Genomic DNA, 17,500 nt, shown 5'->3' on the forward strand with positions numbered 1-17,500 from the left:
ATATGCAATATATGCTATGCTTTGCTATGCTATGATATGCTATATATGCTATGCTATGATATGCTAGATATGCGATACTATGATATGCTGTGCTATGGTGTGCCATGATCTGCTTTGTATGTTATGGTGTTCTTTCTTTATTTATTTGGTGTTTAACGTCGTTTTCAACCACGAAGGGTTATATCGCGACGGTGCTATGGTGTGGTATGATATAATATTGCTATTTCATATGTTACGTGGATTTCCATTGGTCAATTGGGCAAAACTGAGCTCATTGTAAAAGTGATATCGACGACATGTCCGTCGATATCAGTTTTGATATCGACGACCTCTTTATTGCTTCCCCACTTCAAAAACAAAAACACCTAAATTTAAAAACAAACAAATACAGTATATACGAGAATGTAATGATCCCAGAATTTAGTTGAGCAAGTGACTAAAGACCTTTTGAAAGAAAAGACATTTTTAAATACTGAAAAGTACAAGAAAAGAGTGAACAAAAAGAAATAATAATCAGAGGGAAGGATATGGAACAGCCAAAACTGAGACAAATACTTTTGTAATTTCTTTACAGTAAATACAAAATGTCCAGAGAATTAGCAATATATCTAACATTGGTCTGTTGAGACAGTGATATCAAAATCGAGACCGGGGTTGAGATTTTGATATCACTGTCTCAACAGACCATAGCAGAAGATATCATCACACAGTCCGTCAATATTACCCAATGTAGTATGATCTGCTATGCAACGTATTGCATTGTTTTTGTATCGTATTGCAGTTTTTTGTGTGCTTTTGTTCCGGTCCGTTTCGGTTTGGATTTGGTTTTGATTAGCAGTAATCTAGGCTTTTATTTGTTTGTTTGTTTGATTGTGTATGTGTTTGCTTTCTGTTGCGCTTCATTGGTAAAATATGCTTGTATTAGTGCGTATATGCGAGCATGAGTGCATGTGTGGTCTTAAGAGGTTTTTGTCCTCTCCATACATTAACAAGAGGCGAAGCCATCAAGGCTCACGTAAGAAATCGACAAACAGTAACACAAACTCAATCACTCCGTCACACACACAGACACACATGTACACACACACACACACAGACAGACACACACACACACACACACAAACACACACACACAGAGAGAAAGAGCATAGGTGAAACTGTGCAAGAAAGCGAGACACTAGATCTAGATCTGTCTGTCTGCATGTAGCCTACTTACAGGGACACGACTGCCAACTAGTCTCGACCCGCTCAAAATAATAATGACCGAGACTTTCAGTACTTCCTTCGCGTGACGTCTAACCCTCTTACGTCATAATGTGACGTCAATGTAATGTGACGTCTTCAAATGTTAGAGTTTCTACCACAGACATACACACGCACGCACGCACGCACGCACATACGCACATACGCACGCACGCACAGACAGACAAAGTTACGATCGCATAGGCTACACTTACGTGAGCCAAAAAAACCTTCCATTTGTGATTTACAAACATCTTCATAACCCTTCGGTTTTCTTTTGTCGTTGTTTAGCCAAGGTGTGCAGAGCCAGAGGCCTCTGTCCTCTCCGGGCTAACATTCTGGTGGATGAACAGGTATGACATCTTTTCTGAAGATAATCATGCTTATAATGATGATGACAATGACGACGACGACGACGATGATGATGATGATTACGACGACGATGATGACTACGACGATGACGATGATGATTATGATGATGATGATGATGATGATGAGAACTAGGACAACAATAACGACGACGACGACGACGACGACGATGATGATGACGTGTGCGTGCGTGATAGTGTCCGTGTATGCGCACGTACTTGTGCACATGCCTGCGAATATGTGTGCATGCGAATGTGTTTGTCAGTCCGTCCTGTATATTCACGGCTGTTGGTTTGTTTGCACAGACTGATGAGAGAGGGGTACAGGTCACCGCTGACAGAGGTCACAGTACATGACCTTCACCCTGACCAAAAAGCCTCCAGCGATGTGCTCCGCTTTCTCCAGAACTGGTCTCGCACACACAGACAGAACAGGTGAACCTTCCGCCTACTTTTTATATTTAGTCAAGTTTTGACTAAATATTTTAACATCGAGGGGGAATCGAAACGAGGGTCGTGGTGTATGTGCGTGCGTGTGTGTGTGTGTGCGTGTGTGTGTGTGTGTGGAGCGATTCAGACTAAACTACTGGACCGATCTTTATGAAATTTGACATGAGAGTTCCTGGGTATGAAATCCCCGAACGTTTTTTTCATTTTTTTGATAAATGTCTTTGATGACGTCATATCCGGCTTTTCGTGAAAGTTGAGGCGGCACTGTCACGCCCTCATTTTTCAACCAAATTGGTTCAAATTTTGGTCAAGTACTCTTCGACGAAGCCCGGACTTCGGTATTGCATTTCAGCGTGGTGGCTTAAAAATTGATTAATGACTTTGGTCATTAAAAATCTGAAAATTGTAAAAAAAAATAAAAATTTATAAAACGATCCAAATTTACGTTTATCTTATTTTCCATCATTTGCTGATTCCAAAAACATATAAATATGTTATATTCGGATTAAAAACAAGCTCTGAAAATTAAATATATAAAAATTATTATCAAAATTAAATTGTCCAAATCAATTTAAAAACACTTTCATCTTATTCCTTGTCGGTTCCTGATTCCAAAAACATATAGATATGATATGTTTGGATTAAAAACACGCTCAGAAAGTTAAAACAAAGAGAGGTACAGAAAAGCGTGCTATCCTTCTTAGCGCAACTACTACCCCGCTCTTCTTGTCAATTTCACTGCCTTTGCCATGAGCGGTGGACTGACGATGCTACGAGTATACGGTCTTGCTGAAAAATGGCAGCTACTTGACTAAATATTGTATTTTCGCCTTACGCGACTTGTTTTTTTTACGACGTTACAATATTAAAATGTATCTCCGACCGGCGAAGCTGCCGTTTTGTGTGTGTGTGTGTGTGTGTGTGTGTGTGTGTATGTGTGTGTGTGTGTGTGTGTGTGTGTGTGTGTGTGTGTGTGTGTGTGTGTGTGTGTGTGTGTATGTGTGTTTGTGCGTGCGTGCGTGCGTGCGTGCGTGCATGCTTGCAAGCGTGCATGCTGGCCTGGGTGCGTGTTTTTTTTTTATCAGCTTTAATCGAAATGTCTTCTCTAATAATGTTAAAACTATCTGTCTCTTTACCTTTTATTCCAGAACAAAATCAACAACCTCAATCAAACGACGACGACGACGACGAAAACATCGAACCCACATCAAAATGCACACCTACACTCCTTTGAACACTAGCGACAGCAACCACGACACACACCCGCTTTTAGACAACAACACTCTCTTCTCAGACGACGACTCTTCCGACGAGCTGAGCGAGGAAACATCGATGACTATCAGGAAAGAAAACGATAACTCTTCGTTGCACAAAAACGGCAACGCATTGACGAACAGAACTCTTCTGAACGCTAAAACATCGTCCATGAAAAAGACTGATAAAGTCGATGACGGATTCACAAACAGAACTTTGCTGAACGATGAAACGGTGCCGGTGAAAACGGACGATTCAAACGGATGGACGAACAGAACCGTGTTGGGAGAGGAAACATCGTCGATGAAAACGGACGATAAAAACAACGACAGATTAACCAACAGAACTTTGCTGAACGATAAAACGGTGTCGGCGAAAACGGACGATTCAAACGGACGGACGAACAGAACTTTGCTGGACGATGAAACGGTGTCGGCGAAAACGGACGATTCAAACGGATGGACGAACAGAACTGTGTTGCGTGATGAAACATCCTCGATGAAAAGTGACGATGAAAGGGATGACGGACGAAAGGAAAATAAGAAGGAGAGGGTGAAGAATGCTGAGGTGTCGTTGCTGAAGGTATTGTGGAAGACGTTTGGCGTGGAGGCGGTGGCGATTCAAGTGTGGGAACTCTGTCTCCTGTTTCTGCTGCTGAGCAACCCGCTACTTGTGGGGTGAGTGTGTATTTCCCGTTTTCATTCTCATTACGTATACTCAATACTTTATTGTCCCATCGCTGGGAAAGTTGGGTCGCTTCCTGCCAGTGGAAAGCTAGCAGCAACAGAGTCGCGCCACCTACGTGTATGCGTGTTTAGATGTAATCAGCCACCTGCGCTTATGGCAGAACGACCGAGGTCTTTTACGTGCCACAGTGGTGACACGGGCCATCAACATGGATACTGCACTTAGAATTTAACATTGTAAATCGAGGGTGCACAGCGCGCCCGATCCAGCTAGGGGGGTTCGAAAAATGGTTTTGTCCGAAGAAGCAAAATGGTGTTATCAGGGCTGGGGTGCGCGAACAGAAAGTGGGTGCCACCCAAACGGGAGAGAACGAACCGCGGGTTCTGATTCGTTGAAATCACTCCACAGCTCAGTTTCAACCAATCCAACACTGCGGGTGGCTCCAGTTTGGGTGCTAACTTTGTCGAGCACCTCGATCAGCCATGGTGCCATCTGAGCTTAGAAATTGCTGCGGAATCATATAACCAAATTCCCAAGTAACAAACAAACATAGTTTGTTTTTATTTTAGCCGGAAGGGCCTGTGTGCACCCCCCCTCCCCTCTCTCTCTGAGCACACTGTATAGCTATGTTCTTCTGTCTGTTATATTTTTCTTTTTTTGTGTGCAGACTGCTGATAGAGTTTATCGAGGACAGCCAAGCCCCGCCGTGGAGGGGGTACCTGTATTGCGCTTTGCTGTTCTTGTCCACTGTGATACGCTCAGTTCTGGACAAACAGGTCTACCACCTCTCGGGCTGTCTGGGTCTGCGTGTCCGTACCTGTGTTACTTCTGCCGTGTATAGAAAGGTAATGATACAGGGTGACCCCCAAAAAAGAGTACCCAAACAAAACGTCATAAATTGTACAAAAATAAAGCAATCTTCATAACATTTATTTACACACACTAGTAGCCTCTGCATGATTTGCACAGAAAATTTTAGCGTTCTAGCTTGTCTTTCAGGAAAGTTATGCTCATTCTACAGAACATGCTCCAAATGGCCTCCGCGCCGATTCAGGCAAACTTGAACTCGCCGCGCAAAGTTATCAATCACCCGCACACACTCCTGTTGCGAGATTCCGCGAATGGTTGTTGTGATGGCTCGCTTGAGTTCTGCGATTGTCTGTGGGTTGTTCCTGTAGACGTTGTCTTTCAGGAACCCCCAAAGATAGAAATCTGGGGGATTTAAATCCGGGGGAGGCCATTTGGAGCATGTTCTGTAGAATGAGCATAACTTTCCTGAAAGACAAGCTAGAACGCTAACATTTTCTGTTGAAATTATGCAGAGGCTACTTGTGTGTGTAAATACATTTTATGAAGATTGCTTTATTTTTGTTCAATTTATGACGTTTTGTTTGGGTACTCTTTTTTTTGGGTCACCCTGTATTATACGATATTTGGGTTATTACCTGCATTGCGCTCTGCTGTTCTTGTCCACTGTGATACGCTCCGTTCTGGACAAACAGGTCTACCACCTCTCGGGCTGTCTGGCCGGTGTAACACGAAATTTTTACTCCACGAAAAATGTACTCCGGAGTAAAAATTTCGTACGAAATTCTTACTCCGAGTAAATTTTTCATACGAGAAAAGAACTCCCCAAGGCACGAAAAAAATACTCCCTTCACGAAATTTTTACTCCCCATTTTTTTTTACTTCCAGTAAAAATCTCGTATGCTAAAATGGGATGCGGGCGAAGGGATACTGCCAATAATGATTGTGATCTCGCGCAAACGAATGTCGCGCTACCCTCCCTCCAACCCTTCCACCACCAAGACTGGCCGCACTAAGGTGTCCCCACTCCCCACTGTATTTCCTGTTAGTGAGCTGCCTGATGTTTTTAGTGATTTTTTCATCCAGAAAGTAGCTGATATTAGATCAGAACTTGACACGCTAGCTGTTAATTCTGCTGCACCCACTCATGTTGATGCTTCCCCTGCCTGTACGTTTTTAGCATTCCAGAAAGTCAGTGAGAAGGACCTTAGAGAGATTATTTTGAAATCCAAACCTACAACTTGTCCACTTGATGCATTGCCCACACCATTACTTGTTGAAAACCTTGATCTTCTGTTGCCTGTTCTCACCCAGATTGTTAATGATAGCCTGTTGTCTGGTGTTTTTCCATCATTGTTCAAAACTGCACTTGTGAAACCGCTCCTTAAGAAATCCAATCTCGATGTAAATGTCTTAAAGAACTACCGCCCTGTTTCTAACCTTTCATTTTTGTCAAAGATCATTGAGAAAGTAGTTTTAAAGCAGCTGTTAGTGTATTTGAACACTCATGATCTGATCTCGCATTCTCAGTCAGCATACCGTCCTTCTCACTGTACTGAGACTGCCCTGCTCAAGGTGACCAACGACATTCTGTCTGCTCTGGATGGTGGTGATGTGTCTGTGCTCACCCTACTGGACCTCTCGGCAGCGTTTGACACAATAGATCATGTCACACTGCTGAGCAGGCTCCAGACCTTGTATGGCATCTCTGGTCCAGCGCTGGCATGGTTTGAGTCCTACCTTACGGACAGAACTCAGGCTGTGCTTGTCGATGGCCAGAGATCAGCCCCAGCCCCCCTTGTTTTCGGTGTCCCTCAAGGCTCTGTACTTGGCCCCGTCCTCTTCATTATGTATACCAAACCCTTGTCTGCCCTCATTCAAAATCATTCCGTTTCAAACCAGTCTTTTGCTGATGATACCCAGTTGTATAAGCCTAGTTCCCCCGCTGAGACACATGCCGCCATCCAGACCATTCAGACCTGTATCTTAGATGTTAAGTCATGGATGGTAGAAAATAAGTTAAAACTAAATGATGATAAGACAGAGGCACTTCTGTGCATGAAAAAGTCCACTAAGTTCCCAAATTCTCAACCTTCGTCTGTCCAAGTAGGCAATACCGACATCTCTTTCTCTTCTTCAGCTAGAAACCTCGGCTTCACCATCTCCTCAGACATGACACTCAACAAGCACATCTCCAACATCTGTAGGTCCGCATACTTTGAACTCCGCAAGATCGCAACCATCCGCCATACTCTGTCCGTTCAAACTACAAACACTCTAGTCTGCTCTCTTGTTCTTTCTAAACTTGACTACTGTAACTCTCTTCTCTCTGGCTGTCCACTCTACCTCCTGCACAAACTACAGAAAGTTCAAAATTCTGCAGCACGCCTGATCCTCAAAGCACGAAAAAAAGATCATGTCACACCACTTCGCCGCACACTCCACTGGTTACCCATCCAAGCCCGCATTGAATACAAACTGTCCACTCTCTGCTTTCACTTCTTCTCTGCCTCGTCTCCTGCTTATTTCTCTGAACTTCTCACTGTATACACTCCTGCTAGACAACTCCGCTCCTCTTCTGATAGCCGCACCCTAGTCATCCCACACACAAAATCAAAAGCATATGGACAACGCACTTTTGCATTTTGCGCATCTACTCAATGGAACTCTCTCCCCTCTCACATTCGCCACTCTCAGTCAGTACAGTCATTCAAGCGAGCACTCAAAACTCACCTCTTCCTGAAACACAACTCCTAAAGTCGCAACATTTTGCCATCCTGTTCTGTAACGGTTCCATCTCTATTCAGCTTGTTATTTTTGTCTTTTGTTTTAAATTATTATAAATATAATTTTTCACTGCAGTAGTCCTTTAACTTTAACCCTTAGCTGTAGGCTAGATATGCACAAGTCATGTCGGTGCCACATAATGCTGACACACATGTTCCTGTGCATAGTTTATGGATAACGTGTAGTTGGGAAGTTAAGAGTAGAAATAATTAGTATTTAGTGTAGGAGGAGGGTTGGGGGTGGGTAGGGAGGGGGTGGGTATGGTTTACTTTGAGCAGGTCGGTTTCAGTTTTAATAAACAATTTTAGAGAATTGTGTATCTTATATTTGAGTCTTTCGTGTTTTAGACATTGATGCATTTAATAGTTTTAACGAGTTGCCTTTTGTTTTATCATTCTGGTGTTTATCTAGATGTGCTGTGTATCTTATAAGAAGTTCTTAAAAGTTCGAAGTTATTTTAGCATATAGGTTTTTTTTATGGTCTTAACAGTTAAACATGTATTACGTTATCATTAAGATTCATGCTTTGTTAGCACTAAGCAGTTGTTTTAATCAGTCTGGTTTTCTCTTGTTTTCATCTTATGAACATTCTAAATGTTAGACTAACTTATTGTCTTGTACAGAATAACAACTGTGTGAATGGTGCTATACTGAATGAAAGAGTGTGACATGAAGTTCTTGTACATCATTGTAAAGAGTGTGAATGACGTTTTAGTTTAGATGTCAAGCGCTTAGAGCAAGCCTTTTTAACGAAAGTTTTTGATTTAGCGCTATATAAATGTTCTTATTATTATTATTATTATTATTATTATTAAGACTAACAGGGGACAAGGGAGTAACAACTTCGTACACATGGCATGGAAAGTTAAATTGCTCGTGTTAGGGTGAAGTCATTTATTCAATGTTTATTCGTCAGGGGAGTAACATTTTTGTACGAAATGTTCACTCGTAACTCACCTGTCGTGGGGAGTAATTTTCTCGTATAATGGGAGAGTACTTTTTTCGTAAAGGGAGTAACATTTTCGTACGAAATGTTTACTCCGGAGTAAAAATCTCGTGGGAGTAATTTTCTCGTGTTACACCGGGTCTGCGTGTCCGTACCTGTCTTACTTCTGCCGTGTGTATAAAGGTAATGGTATTATACGACATTTGTAATTTTGAACAAAATATGACATTTTACATAGATCGAGACAGAGAGTGATCCTCCGAGACCGAGAAGAATCACGGTCACATTCTGAAAATAAGATCCTTAAGGTGGAGGTTAAGTCAACTAATATGTACAAAAGTCACAGTTTTCAATGGCATCGGGCGTCTTTGTTTCTTGACCAGTACTCTTCAGGGGCAGATCAGTTCATTTTATGGGGGGGGGGGGGGTTCCAAAAGTATATTGTGAAGATATGGGTGTGAAGGCGCGAAGCGCCGAGCCGACGGCGCGAAGCGCCTAGCTTGCTAGGGGTGTCCGGGGGCATGCCCCCCCGGAAAATTTTGAAAAAAAAGATGCAAAATGGTGCAATCTGGTGCATTCTGAGGATGATCATTACCAGTTTCAGGCAGCAGATTGTGTCGCTGATTAATACCCCAAACATTGAAACTCAACCCAAAGAAACACACAAAAATATTTTTATTTTTTGGCTGGGGGGGGGGGGGTTCCGGAAACCCCAGAACCCCCCCCCCCTCGTCCGCCCCTGCTCTTGATTATGATACCGTTGTGTTCCAAAGACTCTGCAGTTTCTTTTGATATAAGGCTCACTGTGTATAACCAGATCAAACGCGTAATAGTCGCTAATGAATGAAGTAATTATTTTTTCCGATTAAGGTTCATACTGTGACTAATTTGAACATATTTGGAGGGTATCACCGCAACCGTTTGTCTACATCCTTATGTACCCGTGTTCGCATGTTTGGTTTCGATTATCTGCTAGAGGAAGTAGATATCAGCAAAATAATAATCATGGCCGCCATTTGCATTTCATACCTTCCAAAATATCTACTTTCTCAAGCAGATGCCACATAATCAAAACCAAACATTGTTCTTGTGGTTCCAGGCACGAAGGCTGGACATGTCATCACACCAGGACAGATTCAGCCAATTAATACGGAAGAAGAAGAATCATGGTCACATTGTTGAATGCAGATCTTGAACTCATGAATGAAAGTGTCCTTGGTGGTTCCAGGCACTCAGGCTGGACGTGTCGTCACGCCAAGACAGCACAGCATACAGAAGAAGTAGAATCATAGTCACATTCTTCAAATAAGATCCTGAACTCATGAATGGAATTGTTCTTAATGGTTCCAGGCACTCAGGCTGGACGTGTCGTCACGCCAAGACAGCACAGCATACAGAAGAAGTAGAATCATAGTCACATTGTTGAATGCAGATCTTGAACTCATGAATGAAAGTGTCCTTGGTGGTTCCAGGCACTCAGGCTGGACGTGTCGTCACGCCAAGACAGCACAGCATACAGAAGAAGAAGAATCATGGTCACATTGTTGAATGCAGATCTTGAACTCATGAATGAAAGTGTCCTTGGTGGTTCCAGGCACTCAGGCTGGACGTGTCGTCACGCCAAGACAGCACAGCATACAGAAGAAGTAGAATCATAGTCACATTCTTCAAATAAGATCCTGAACTCATGAATGGAATTGTTCTTAATGGTTCCAGGCACTCAGGCTGGACGTGTCATCACCCCAGAACAGCTTCATCCCATGAATACAGAAGAAGTAGAATCCAGGGCCGAGATGCACGACAAAGTGACCACCCAAACGGGGGCCACCCGCAGTGTTGGATTGGTTGAAACTGAGATGTGTTGTCATTTCAACGAATCACAACCCGCGATTTGTTCTCTCCCGTTCGGGGTGGCATCCACTTTCGGTTCGTACATCTCAGCCCTGGTCACATTATTGAATGCAGATCCTGAACTCACGAATGAAAGTGTTCTTGGTGGTTCCAGGCACTCAGGCTGGACGTGTCGTCACGCCAGGACAGCACAGCATACAGAAGAAGAAGAATCATGGGCACATTGTTGAATGCATATCCTGATCTCATGACTGAAAGTGTCCTTGATGGTTCCAGGCACTCAGGCTGGACGTGTCGTCACGCCAAGACAGCACAGCATACAGAAGAAGTAGAATCATGGGCACATTGTTGAATGCATATCCTGAACTCATGACTGAAAGTGTCCTTGATGGTTCCAGGCACTCAGGCTGGACGTGTCGTCACGCCAAGACAGCACAGCATACAGAAGAATGATAATCATGGGCACATTGTTAAATGCATATCCTGATCTCATGAATGAAAGTGTCTTTGATGGTTCCAGGCACTCAGGCTGGACGTGTCGTCACGCCAGGACAGTACGGCAGGGGAGATGGTCAACCTGATGAGTGTGGACGCGCAACACCTGGAGGAGATGACCACGTCCCTGTACCTGCTGTGGTCAGGCCCTGTGGAGCTGGTCGTCTGTCTCGTCCTCCTCTACGTCATCCTGGGGCCCTCCCTCTTGGCTGGTCAGCTTGTAGTTAAACATTAGCAGTAGTGGTAGTAGTAGTAGTAGTAGTAGTGGTAGTAGTGGTGGTTGTAGTAGTAGCAGTAGTAGTTGTAATTGCTGTTGTAGTAGTAGTAGTAGTTTTAGTAGTAGCAGTAGTATAGTAGTAGTAATAGTACTGCTACTACTACTGCTACTACTAATACTACTAGATGTCATAGTAGCAGTAGAAGTAGTTGTAGTTACGATTGTGGATGTGGTGGTGGTGGTAGTAGTATTAGTACTAGTAGCAGCGTGAGCAGTAGTACTAGTTCATAAAGTAGTAGTAGTAGTAGTAGTAGTAGTAGTAGAAGCAGCAGCAGCAGTAGCAGCAGCAGAAGTAGTAGTAGTAGCAGTAGTAGTACGTATTACAAACAGCAGCAACAACAGCAGTAGAAGTAAAAGAAACAGCAACAGTGTATTGGTAGTAGTAGCAGCAACATTAGTAGTTGTAGTACAAACAGCAACAACAACAACAGTAGTGGTAGTAGTAGCAGCAACATTAGTAGTTGTATTACAAACAGCAGCAACAACAGTGTATTGGTAGTAGTAGCAGCAACATTAGTAGTTGTAGTACAAACAGCAACAACAACAACAGTAGTGGTAGTACATATAACAGCAGTCGTCATCGACATCCTAGTAAAAGGAGTGGCCGTAGTGGCAGTGGTAGCTCAGTAATCTAAGATGCGATATATTTTGTCCAGGTCTGGCTATTGTCTTCGTCATGATTCCAGCCAACATCCTCATTCTCAGAGAGCTCAGGAAATGTGGGACGAAGTTCATGGAACTCAAGGACTCCAGACTCAAAATACTCAACGAAGTTCTCAACGGGATCAAGGTTATAGTCACGTGTACACGATTTACAGCTAGTGTGTTTTCAGCGTAGCATTATAAGGCCCGATGTTATTACGAGGCAAGTATAAATCCGATGTGTCGAAGACGAGTCGCGTTAGACTTGTTGGAGTCAAAATAGTGGGCCCTATTCCTAGGCTGAACAGATAATTGCGTTTATATCGCTATTCTGACGTGGTATTGTTCCCATATACAAAACCGTGTTTTTGCCAGCCCCCCCAAATGGTCATTGCTGGCTGGTGCAGACTATGCTTCAGTGAACAAATCACTTGATCATTTACTGATGGGAACCATCCAACATTCAAACACTCACACATAAAAGCTATGGACGGAAAAGACCGACATAACCGGATGCCTCGCATTTGTCAATTTACCTGGTTTCATAATTATGTCATGACAGTGCATGCTTCCGTAAGTGATATTTCATTTGTTGTTCTTATGTCTGACGTATGCTGCGGAATGTAGATTGCGCGAAGGTGGATTGCGGAGAGGATGTAGGTGCTGAGAGAACAACGACTTCAGGAGCGGATCCAGTGGGGGTTTCCGGGGTTTCCGGAACACCCCCCCTAGCCTAAAATAAAATAAAATAAAATAAAATAGAAGAAATAAATAAATTTGAAAATAAAGCAAAACTGATGCTCAGATTACGACAGATTGCTCCATTTTCCTTGATTTTTATCAACATTTTCCGGGGGGAGGCATGCCCCCGGACCCCCTAAGAGCAGGCCTTTGTCTTCTAAGTGACGGTTTTGGAAAGTAGTTGGATAATCTGTTGGTTCAGGTTGCACCAGATTGGTCAAATGTCCTTGTTATGTCTTCTTAAATGTACTTTTTGAAAGGTGTATTAGAAGACGTTTCTTGGCTCAGATCGCACCAGATTGCCCCGTTTTACTTATTTTTATCAACATTTTCCGGGGGGGGGGGGGGGGCCTCGGACCCCCCTAGGAGGTTTGAACTCTTCGCGCCCTCAACTACACGCTTCGCGTCGTCGATATGTTCCTAAAAGAAATTTGGAACCCCCCCCCCCCCTTAAAAATGATGTGATCCGCCCCTGGACTTGACGGTTCAGATAGATAGCTCCGTTTCGACATTGCATAAAACGGACGTTATACATGGGATGAAAATTAAGTGTTCTGATTCAAAGCAGTTACTCGAGTGGCCGAAAATGGTTGCATTTCGAAGAACTGGATTTTACCAGGAATGTATTTCATGTACGGTAAGAATTAGTTTGTTTTAAATTGTAACAGAAGCAGTAGGACGAGATGTCAACGGAAGACGACGACGACGACGACGACGGTGATGATGATGATGATGATGATGATGATGATGATGATGATGATGATGATGATGATGATGATGATGATGATGATGACGATGATGATCACGACGATGGCCACGACGATGACGGTATTGATTATCTTTCTTTTTCCTTGTCGTTCGCTGTTAGATCGTCAGTCCGGACTGCAGGGCGAGCTATTGATGATAATAAGGATGATTCTTGTATTTACCAGATTCTCAAAATGTATGCTTGGGAGCCGTCATTTTTGAACAAAATTGAAAAGGTCCGCGAGGGGGAGCTTCGTGTCTTGTTTCGCAATGCAGTCTGGGATGTCTTCCTTCATTTTTCATGGACAGTGGCTCCATATATTGTAAGTGCACATGGCTCTCTGCAGGGGCAGATTAGGGGGTTGGTTACAGAGGTTCCGGAACCCCCCCTCCTCCCCCCTCCCCCCCCTCCCCCCCTCGGCTGTAAAAAAAGAAAATTTAAAACAAAAATTCTGTCTGTGAATGTTGTACTTGTTTCTGGCTGTAAAGCCGGGGGAATAGGTAATTGTTTAATCAGTATCATCTTTGTACAGTTTTAACTGCCAATCCTATGCGACATGTCTTCCTTCTAACCATACTATATGATGTCGGGAGCAGATATCAGTGAAGATAAATTGCCTTTTTTTAATACTAACTTTAAAAGAAATAATAATGAAGGGCTGCTGACACCAGTTGATCATGTATAAAATCAAGGATAAGCCACAAATTGTTTATAAAATAGCTACAATTCTTCAGCTCCAGACCTCTCAACGGGGCGTTGCCCCTGGATCCCAGGTTGTAACCCCCCCCCCCCCCCCTGCGGGCTTAACTGCTCCGCCCCTGCTCTGGGTTAAAATAGATATGTTCGATGGAGAGGTATAGTGGGGGGGAGGGGGGATGGAGGGGCGTTTTGTACTTGTTGAGTTTTTGGTGTTACCTTGCTACAGTAGTGTTGTGAACCTGACCTTACCAACTACTTTAGATAGTTTTGAGGCATGAATTCTCTTATGTTCTGATTATTTGTTCGTTTGTTTGATTATTAGTTTGGTTGTTGTACTTTAGTCTTTTTTTCTTCTCAAAATGTCATTATTTTGCGAGATTCTTGTTTGTAGAACTTGTCGTTAGTCGACATGCGACTCTTTTCTTCTTTTCTTTCTTTCTTTCGCTACCTAGCAGTGTCACTTGTCATGTAATGCTGCTTTTGTTGTTGTTGTTGTAAACTAAATTTAAACAAGAAATTCCTCCGAGGTAGGAAAAACACCCCCGTCCTTACCATTCTCACTGCCACCAACTGAGAAGGTTATTTCCCTTTGACCATTAATATGTCCCTCTATAAGTCCTTGTAGAATCTTAATCCACCAATAACTCCCTACGTGTGTTTGACTGGTCCCAATTTTTGTAAGGACCGTCTCAGGAATGTATAGAACCTGTTCACCAAGTTTGGTGACGATCGGTCCGTTCATTCTTGAGATCTATATGCGAACACAAACACACAAACAAACAAACAAACAAACACATCGACCGAATCCTATACACACCCCTATACCGGGGGTGTAACAACAAAGCCACTGTTGGTGTTTGAACAAAGTTTAAAAAAAAAATTAAAAAAAGAATTCTGTACTCACCAATACGAGGACAGCACATACAATACTACATCAATATTTCGCTCATAGAACCTTAAATCTTGTAAGGCCCCCCCAAAAAATAGGTCTGTTTACGGTAACCCGACCGACCCTAGTTTTTTCGCGCGACCCTAGACTTTTTTTTGGCATTTGGGGAAAAAAAAAAAATCTTGTTTTTTTGGCGAAATAACGTTAAAATATGGTTTTTGGGGGAAAAAAAAAAAAAAAAAAATCCCGACCTACCGACCCTATTTTTTTGGCCTATGTTACCGTAAACAGACCTTTTTTTTTTTTTGGCCTAAACGTTTTCCCCAGGAAAACGGAGAGGAGGATGTGTATTTTTTTTAAAGTATGTTTTTTTCCTCTTTTTTACCCACTATTTATCTGTTGGCCAACATACAGCGAAGCTTGTTTGTTAGTATCTATATTATTCTACCGTTCCTTGAAATCTGCTTTTCTGTTACATGGCTGTTCAGATTTCTCTCGCCATCTTTATCACCTACATCTACACCGACCCAGAGCACTACCTTCGTCCTCAAACCGCCTTCGTGACCTTGGCCTTCCTCAATCTCATTCGCTTTGCCATCAACACTGCCCCGCCCCTTTTGAGTGACATGATCAAAGCGTCAGTCTCCATTGGTCGCCTGAACCGATTCCTCAACCAATCAGAAGTTGAGGAGGATAATGTCTGCAGAAACTGCAACCATATGGGTGAGTGTGTGTGGTTTCTTGGAGGAAAGTCGCTTGTTCATTTCAATGCTTGTTATTCTCGCAGGTGCCTGGAGAGTGGTTCCGAACAACTCCCACTTTCTGCATTACACATGTCGTATGCATTTAGAGCGCTTACTTCCCTTTGTTTATCAGATGTTGTTTCCAGCGTTGGTTTTCTTTATTTTGTTTCGTTTTTTTCCAGTCAACTTACACGCCATTATAAAATTTGCTACTACAACTATTACAGGTTCAATAAAAACAAGAAGATACAGACGCCTTCTGCTGGGAAGACTATTTATATTTGTTTAAAGTAAAACTATGTCTCATGAGCCTCTGCCCCTGTCCCACTTTGTATCTTTGTCTCTCTGTCTCTGTCTCTCTCTCTGTCTATGTCTCTCTCTCTCTGTCTCTCTCTCTCTCTGTCTCTCTCTCTTTGTCTCTCTCTCTGTATGTCTCTCTCTGTCTCTGTCTCTCTCTCTCTCTGTCTCTCTCTCTGTGTCTCTCTCTATCTCTCTCTGTCTCTCTCTGTGTCTCTCTCTCTCTCTGTCTCTCTCTCTCTCTCTGTGTCTCTCTCTCTCTCTGTCTCTCTCTGTGTCTCTCTCTCTCTTTCTCTCTCTCTCTCTCTCTCTCTCTTTCTCTCTCTCTCTCTCTCTCTCTCTCTCTCTTTCTAGCTACCTACTCCTCTCCTCCCCCCCCCCCTACTTAAAGCGCCACCCCACCCTTACCTCACCCCCCCCCTTCCCACTTTAGTCGGCGAAGTACCTTTTCTTCCCAATACAACATCAAGCTCCCGCAACATTCTCACCTTGACTTCAGAAAACGAAGCTCAAGGGCATGTGCTGTCCATTGACAATGGAACGTTCAGCTGGAACCTTGACCTTGGCGCGTGCCTCCATGACGTCAGTGTCCACGTGACCCGCGGTTCCCTGGTGGCGGTGGTGGGGCCAGTGGGTGCAGGAAAGTCGTCTCTGCTGGCAGCGTTGCTGGGGGAGATGTTCAAAATGCGTGGAAGGGTGTGTGTCAAGGTGAGAAAATCAAAAATACAGTGAAACCCCCGATTTACGAACTTCACAAATAATCTGAGAATATGGGGTCTGTAAAGGTGGTCGTCTACATTTTTTTTTTCAATAATTTTATGGTTAGATTTCGCTAAAAAGTTATGTCAGATGATGAATGAACCATGGGGAAAAAAGTTATAGAAAAAAAAATATATGTAAAAAAAGATTTTATTTTTGGGTAGCGTGACTCACGCTTCCAATATTTTGTTTTCTGTTTGCTGAGAACATGTGCTTTTCCTAAAAATACTGACCAATCAAATTCATGTCACTATGCTTATAGCCACGCCCAAACAAGTGCAGCAACAGTTTGACACTGGAGCGCTGTCCACGCTTTTTTTTAAACGCACGAAATGCACGGGAATTGAGAGGAGTTTTGCGCTTGGCATTTTCCAAATAAGGATATCCTACTAGGAGTACTACGCTGGAATACTACAATGAATTTTGGAGATACGAGCGTTTCTCACCACATGGGCAACAAGATAAGGGAGCTAACTGTTTTAGTTCCAAAACCTCAAAATTTGAGATACGAGGTTGGTGAATTACATCGACGATAATTGTGACCTTCCACCACGGAATGAGTCGCATGTCACCTCGCGCGGTTCTGCGCTAGGCTTAATAATTATAAGTCCGGGGGGTGTCTGGTAACAGTATGAGGGTCACCTTAGTCACAGGCTTATAACTCAAACAGTTTTCGCTCTTTTCTAAAACGGTTTTCACACCTAGATAGAGCATTAAAAACTCTTTAGCAAAATGTAAAAATATGAAAATCATGCAAAGGTGACATGCGACTCATTCCGTGGTGGAGGGTCACAATTATGCAACACTGATGCAGGGTT

General features: G+C 43.1%; 2 protein-coding genes across 2 annotated transcripts in view; both read left to right on the top strand.

Annotated features, from left to right (window-relative positions):
• LOC138949958 (multidrug resistance-associated protein 1-like) overlaps window positions 1-1,746 on the top strand; it is a 15,991-nt gene extending 14,245 nt beyond the window's left edge. Inside the window, exon 15 of the mRNA XM_070321741.1 lies at window positions 1,616-1,746. Within this exon, the coding sequence (XP_070177842.1) occupies window positions 1,616-1,746 (131 nt within the window). The remainder of the gene's footprint in view (window positions 1-1,615) is intronic.
• A 185-nt stretch (window positions 1,747-1,931) lies between these two features.
• LOC138950816 (multidrug resistance-associated protein 1-like) overlaps window positions 1,932-17,500 on the top strand; it is a 42,203-nt gene continuing 26,634 nt past the window's right edge. Inside the window, exons 1-9 of the mRNA XM_070322532.1 lie at window positions 1,932-2,045; window positions 3,209-3,991; window positions 4,669-4,846; window positions 10,913-11,099; window positions 11,821-11,954; window positions 13,480-13,617; window positions 15,372-15,606; window positions 16,423-16,631; window positions 17,497-17,500. The exon at window positions 17,497-17,500 is cut by the window's right edge and continues 173 nt beyond it. Of these exons, the coding sequence (XP_070178633.1) occupies window positions 3,273-3,991; window positions 4,669-4,846; window positions 10,913-11,099; window positions 11,821-11,954; window positions 13,480-13,617; window positions 15,372-15,606; window positions 16,423-16,631; window positions 17,497-17,500 (1,804 nt within the window). The 5' untranslated portion in view covers window positions 1,932-2,045; window positions 3,209-3,272. The remainder of the gene's footprint in view (window positions 2,046-3,208; window positions 3,992-4,668; window positions 4,847-10,912; window positions 11,100-11,820; window positions 11,955-13,479; window positions 13,618-15,371; window positions 15,607-16,422; window positions 16,632-17,496) is intronic.

Source organism: Littorina saxatilis, linkage group LG16 (genome assembly GCF_037325665.1).
Source record: "Littorina saxatilis isolate snail1 linkage group LG16, US_GU_Lsax_2.0, whole genome shotgun sequence".
In the NCBI taxonomy this organism is placed as follows: Eukaryota; Metazoa; Mollusca; class Gastropoda; order Littorinimorpha; family Littorinidae; genus Littorina; species Littorina saxatilis.